Source organism: Poecilia formosa, unplaced genomic scaffold (assembly GCF_000485575.1).
Source record: "Poecilia formosa unplaced genomic scaffold, Poecilia_formosa-5.1.2 Scaffold205, whole genome shotgun sequence".
NCBI classification, from domain to species: Eukaryota; Metazoa; Chordata; class Actinopteri; order Cyprinodontiformes; family Poeciliidae; genus Poecilia; species Poecilia formosa.
The window spans coordinates 758,113-765,129 of record NW_006800144.1 but is presented as its reverse complement, the minus strand read 5'-3'; the positions used below and the strand labels follow the sequence as shown (position 1 = coordinate 765,129).

General features: G+C 36.9%; 1 protein-coding gene across 1 annotated transcript in view; it reads right to left on the bottom strand.

Moving 5' to 3' along the window:
* psmd12 (proteasome 26S subunit, non-ATPase 12) overlaps positions 1-3,024 on the bottom strand; it is a 7,669-nt gene extending 4,645 nt beyond the window's left edge. Inside the window, exons 1-4 of the mRNA XM_007567214.2 lie at positions 2,813-3,024; positions 2,364-2,423; positions 1,075-1,203; positions 431-538 (exon numbers count right to left, since the gene is read on the bottom strand). Coding sequence (XP_007567276.1) covers positions 431-538; positions 1,075-1,203; positions 2,364-2,423; positions 2,813-2,920 — 405 coding nt within the window. The 5' untranslated portion in view covers positions 2,921-3,024. The remainder of the gene's footprint in view (positions 1-430; positions 539-1,074; positions 1,204-2,363; positions 2,424-2,812) is intronic.
* Positions 3,025-7,017: the final 3,993 nt, after the last annotated feature.

Below are 7,017 nucleotides of genomic sequence, written 5' to 3'. Positions count from 1 at the left end.
ACAAAAGAGTCATGGATACTGACTACCTGAGCAGTTAGCCTGACTAACTAGCTAACATCAGGTTGTCATAGTGCCAGTGTTGCATAAGAAATACACACAAAAAACAGCAATAAACGCTTAGTCAGGGAGTTTTAGGGTTCAACCTCTGCCTCAAAATCAAAAATACCTGTATTAATACATTGAAGGGTTTTGGCAGAGCCAGGAACATTTGTTGCTTTTCTGTTCAAAATAAAAACAATGAAGTCTTTTTTTTCCCTTTTCCTTTTAGTATCTATAATGCAATTAAACTGGGTTTGCTCAGGATTACAATACTGTGAGAATCAAATACAGGCACCTCCCGTAATATCAAAGCCTGTTTCTTAAGATTAATGTGAATGGCAACACAATCAGTACAAGGACATACTAATTATGGCATCAAGGGATTCCCTACCTTGCCAGCAGTCACAGTGCGAAGTGTGTCTATAAGCCTCAGCTTGATGTTCAGATCAGTTACTGCATCCACGTATTTGTAGCACTCCTGCACCATTTTGGCAACAGCCTGAGATGTAGAGCAAAACAAATCACATATTTAGACCATAGTAAAAACAAATTTACCCAATCAAAGTTACATTTTATATGAGCATATTTCAAAACCCATTGAAATATGAGTTTTCATATTTCAATTAGTTTGAAATATGAAAACTCATATTTTTAATACGAGTTTGAAAAAAAATACTTGTATGTTCATATTCATGAACATACGAGCATATTTCATATTTCAAAATTTGCATTGCAGATACAAACTTTATCTGCAATACAAAAATTTGCAGATATCGGAATTTCTGCTAATTTTGCAGAAATCACAAAATTTGCAGTATTGTAATAATTTGCATTGCAGTAGAGTAACTCAATTTGATGACTGACAATCTCACAAAATTACTTTAAACAATTTCTATTTAACACTTTAATGTGTTAAGGGCTTCTAATTAAAATATGTTCATTTTTTTTTATTCTGCGTTTTAATTGAGGAGGCCATAGGTAAGAGATTGGCAAAGTTATGAATAAAGCAGCGATCAGGGTAAACAGAGCACTGACCTGTTTGAGTTGACTCCTCCGCTTGGTGAGTAACATGATGTTTTCATTCAGAGCGTCCCAGTCCTTTGCTTCATAACACATCTGGACCACGCCCACCAGGATTCTGGAGGTGGACACCATATCTGATGCCTGTGAAACATTAAAACAGAATCTATTCATTAAATATGCGTATGCATTTGTAAGTGCAGTGTGTGTGTGTGTGTGTGTGTGTGTTTTTAAAGAAATAATTTTGGTTAAAGTTTTCTGAGCTATTTTCAAGATAAATGCACCAAACTCAGTTTTGTCCTGTTAATGTGTTGATTTTTGTTAACTTGTGTAGCTCTGAACACAATTCATGTTCAAGACTTGCTAAGATAATGTTTTTGTTTTTTTTTGTTTTTTTTAAAGGCTTTTAGCTTTTCCCTTGCTAAAGCTGAACATATTTCTGATCAGTCATAATGACAGAAAAGCGACACTGCTTGCCACAAGCACGAGGCATCATTTTTGTCATCGTACTAACATGGAACCACATAGGCATTTGGGTTTAACGTTGCCTGCCCATTGAGACTCCAGCTGCAGGTGGAAACGCTCTCCCACACCTGAGATCCAGTGATGCTAAGCTAATGGGACGCAGGAAGGCGCAGAACCAGGGGCGGACTTGGAACCCATAATAACTGTTTGCAATTCTAGCTAATATTTTGAAACTACAGTTTGCAAGCTACAAGCAGAATGTGTTTCAGAGAGCCGACCGCAGGCTCAGTGACAAAAATAGCTAACTTCAAAACTGAAAGTTGCGTGTTTGAATCCGACTTCCCCATTTATCTTGGGCAAGGCACTGAAGCCCAAGTTACCTTCCACTATAAGTTTGTGTGAAAGTCGCTGCTGGGTGAATGAGACTAATAACGGAGAAGCACTTTGAGTGGTTGGCACACATTGATCCTGAATCGATGTTAAATCAAGATGAAAAGAAGTTCTGTCTCCCAATTTTTTTCTGAATTTCATTTTATATATGTTTCAGAAAATAATTAAGTAGAACTTAAACTAAAAGGAAAAATGATCAAATGAACTTCATAGTCAAACAGTAGATGACTCTCATCATCAGGAGCTGTGTCAAAAACAACCCAACTCTATACATGTTAAATTGTTATATTAAGAAGAATTAAAAGCTCTCACATCATTTCTTGGACACAAGGAATTATTTTGTAGTTCTTATGAATATATAAATTACAATTGCTTCTTTCTTATTTGTAATGTAAATGTATAATGTAAACAATTTCTAGTGCTGCATCAGGTGGGAGGTTTTCGCTTACCGTTCTGGTCTGTTTCTCCAGTGACAACAAACTTTCAATAGCCTCTTGTAACTTCCCTTCCTGTAGAAGAGAACACAAAAACATTAACTTTAATATCTTTTTGTTTAATTACAAACGCCAAGCTTTTTTTCTCTCTTCTTGCAGAATGCTAAAAAATACCGGTTAGCAGGTTGGCTACTTCTGAAGAAGCTAACCTCAGTGCTAAACATAGCTAGTATCTCTTTAACAACAAACTCCGGAGTTTTAGAGAAAAAAAAACACCAATGTGGTATTAAGCGTGGGTAAAAACAAATATATTCGAACTTATAAGTAATATGTGCTCATTATATGTGGTCATGTTAGGATAAAACTGAAGACACCTCAGTTGTATGATAGCTTAAGTGCTAGCGCACCGATCGGGATGCACCATGACTCAGCCAGCGCTGGCCTTCTTTTAAAAGCTCACTTACTTTGGCCATTTTTTCGCACTCCGGAAGCCTCTCATCTACAGTGGAACTGTAATCAATCTCCATCTTCACGATCCTTCCATCGGACCTCTCAGATCGTTCCTCGGACATTGTTACGATTGAATAAAAGGGACAAACCACGACTTTTTTCCAGGCACAGCCTGACGCTGTTTGTCTTGTCAAATGAACGACGCTAGGAGGTGACCAATCAGAACAGAGAATCGAATGGCTGGTTAGATGCCTGAAAGACCCAAGGGGGACGGCTCTAAAAAATATATTGTAATTTCTGTCAGGCGCAACCAAGGCAGCTTTAGTTTTACAGCTAACTGTACTTTCAGAGTTGTAAAACTTCAAACAGTATGAGCAGAGTCCGGCCAATAAATACACCAATAAGACAAAGAACAATAAAATATACAAAAAACAAGAATGTTTAATTAAAATATAAAAGTAAAAATATATAATTTTTAATGCAGAACCCATGAAAAAAGAGTACATACAGCTGGTTAAAATACATGAAGATTTGATATGTTATGTTAAAATCCACAATTTTAAGATTTTATTCAATGTCAGTATCAGTCATAATCCTCTGAAATTTAATGTAACACAATTAACTTGAGTACAAGCAAACGAGAAAGACATATTTATTCTTAAATTTAAAAAAAAATAGTTTTTGTTGTCTCCCAGACTAGAGATCATTTTAAAATTCAGACTTTGAATTTTACACTTGTAAAAGCATAGATTTACTAATGTATTAAACAGAAATAAAACCAGATATGTAATTACTTTGTTTGCAATGCCTGATGGAGTGCCAGAAAATATAGGCACCCCTTTTAGACCCTGTTAGTTTGACAGTGAATGCTTTATTAGTTCAGAATAAAATAAATGCAAAATCTTGAACATTTAGCTTCTTAAAGTATACACAGCATTGAGAAAGAAAGCCTTCTTGTACCCTTCACCACTAACCTAGCATAATCTCCAAAAGGAGCTTAAACACTGGGAAAATAGCAGTAGGTTCATGTTTATGTTCTTAGCCATAGCTTTAATGAATTATTAACTTGCCATTTTGAAGCTGTACCTTAATAGGAACTTGCACTCTTGTTTTGTATGAAGCATTTATGATTTTATATAATACTGAGACAGTTCTCTCTTGAGAATAAGAATTTATTTTCTAAATGAGATTTAAACTATATAAATAAAGGTCAAATAAAATTGATTTCTGTTCCAGTCGTGTTCCCGTTCCTTCCAAAGACTCAATTAGTTAAATCACAATGAAAGCAATTAGGATTGATGGGATTAATTTCCCTCTGGGATTATTAAAGTATTTTTAACCGAACTGAATTGAACTGAAGCAACAACAAAACACAAGCACAGCTTTGCAATCAACTCGTGAAAGGCTGCGAGCACATGAAGTAAAGCACAGTGCCGTGGCAACAGACCACCAGCAGGTGTCCTTACATTATCTGCATCTTGTCTGTCTTTGCTCAGTAGGGCTCTGCAGTGAAATGTTCCCTGCTTGCTGGTGAGAAACTGTCCCATACCAGAACCATTTACTCCCCAAAACACATGCAGGAATAATGCCTAACATAGAGAGTGTGACTCAGTTTGAATGAAAGAATGATGAAATACAAAATATTTAAATTCGCTATTATTTCAAATTACTTAAGTAAGCTTTTTTTGTTACCAAATGCTAAGGGTGCCAGCCATCCAGGGGCGCCATAAAAGGGTAAAGGAAAAAAACGAACTTTAACTATTCTTTTTAAAACTTATAGGTAATAATATAATTTTCTAATATGAAAGATTCTACAATAATTGTTCTGCATGGCAAAGAATGTTAAATACTACATTTAATAATAATAATAATGATACTGTGCTTTGCTATCCTGCCTCACAGTTCCTGCATACGTTGAACTGACCAAATCAGAGTATTTTCAATATTTTCAGTGTATTTATAACTTATGTTTTCGTGAACACTTTCTTCTAAGCTAAAAATAATAATAAAAGGCAGTATTTAGTGTAGCCATATATAAATTGGTGAAACAATTGGGGATGGGGGCAAATAAAATCTCACCTCGGGTGCCAAAGTGTCTATGGCCGACCATGAACAGAATGATCACAAAATCCAGCACTTTTAAAGCCAGCAATATGATAAAACGTCTAAACTCCCCCCCAACAAAAACACCAATTTCAAAGAGTTTTCTTGGAGAATCAGGAAACCGCAGCAAACCCTAGAGAAGCATTGAATAAAGGGGTGGGGACCAGAACGACATCAATGGTTATTTTTCTGATTTAATCTGTAAAATTAGATTAAGCAACCACAGGAATTTTGTAATACTCAAACACAGCAACAGGGTTTTTTTTTTACAGCTATTTTGCCTGAGAAGTTAATTAACCTTTCATTTGAGCTTGAGGCACTTATTTATAGCTTAGCATCATTTCATTAAATGTAACTGCAGTTCACTGTATCATCACTGTGTAAAGGTAAATGTGTGTATCAGGCTATAGACTGACACTGCAGCATAATATAAAGTAATTACAATGTTTTTTTTACTGCATTGCCGTCATTTACGATTAACACTCTGATTATAAGTTGTGTTTAGCAGCATTACATTAGGTAGAAATAGCTTGTACATTCGCCTGTTTACTGAAGATGAGAGTTCAAATTGGAATGCCGGTTCAGAGGGTTTGCCGTCCCAGGCAGGAGTATATTGTGGAGGGAAAATTTGTGCTGACGAGGGAAAAAGGCAGTTTGTCAGCATCATTAGTGCACAGATTTTGCTGAGTGGATCCAAAAATGCCTGTTGTGTCGATAAAAATCAGCAGCCCAACCTCTCCTTTAATTAAAACGGACTGTGTCCTAACGTGGCAACATTGTTTTCTGTTGTTCTCACGGCGAAGCAGGGCTCTGGGCAACTAAGCGTGACTAACCGCTGAAATTATAGCGTCATCCCGAACGCTGGGCCGTTGAGCTCAGCTTTCACGAGATTTTTCACGGTGAAGCACAGACCAAATTTCTTGTTAACGCAAAGGATAATGAATGATACAATCAGTGTTGCTTTAGAGGCCCAAGGGAAACAATTTGAAGATGGCAACATCTTCAGCAGAATTATGTTGGATTGAACTAAATCTTCTAAAGAGACACATCATCAAATGTTTGCTCAGAAACATAACCTGCAGGAGTAGCTTTAGGAAATCTGGCTACAATATTTGACAAATGCACATTTACTGAAGATAAAACAAAGATAAATCTTTTTTTGTGTGTAAATCTACTGCTGCAGCAGGAATCCTTTGTGTGTGTGTGCGTTTACATGTATTTATATGTGATTTTGTTTCCATTTCTGTCATTGTTTGGGGTGGTTGTGTCTGTGTGGTGTTTGTGTGTCTGTTGCTGAGCAGCAGGTCTCCACCAGGGGGCGGAGCTGAGTCTGGAGCTGCAGGTTCATATCCTGGAGAGAGACTCTCGGCAGGACCCTCCTGCACTTTTACTTGTGTCCCCTGGGTCAGAAGCTTAAACCAAAACATGACAGTTTCTGAGTTGGATCACTGATATATTTAAGTCACAATTTAAACCAGGAGCTTGCATATACCAAAATCGCATAGAGAATGATTATTGGAAACTTCTGATAGGTTAATTCACAGGTTTGAGTTCAGTGTAGGGACACCTGGAACTTGTTTCTGACATGGGCGATATGGGCCACCGCCCAGGGCGGCATCTCGCCAGAGGGCGCCCGGTCCACCGCTGCCATTCTCCTTGGATAAGAGCCATGAAATGTTTACAATATAGAAAAAAAATATGCAAATGGTTTGTGCATTGGCAGTATAGGGCAATGTAAAAACATTTTAAAAAGCAGATCTGCTCCAATCAACAAACAAAAATCTCATTAAATTGTCATGTGATATGTTTGCCTAAATATTCAAAGGAGAAATATTTTGGTTTCTTTCATGCAAAAAGAATTTGTTCCACAGCATATGGAACAATAGACTGTTTGTGGCTTATGCGTATTATGAAGCACCAAAAAAGAGCCCCAGGGTCATAACTGTCAGTGGTTTCTCATTTTAGAAAATTATGTTTCTTTTGCAAAAGGGTGAGAAACCACGGACAGTTATGACCCTGAGGCTCTTTTTTGGTGCTTCATAATACGCATAAGCCACAAACAGTCTATTGTTCCATATGCTGTGGAACAAATTCTTTTTGCATGAAAGAAACCAAA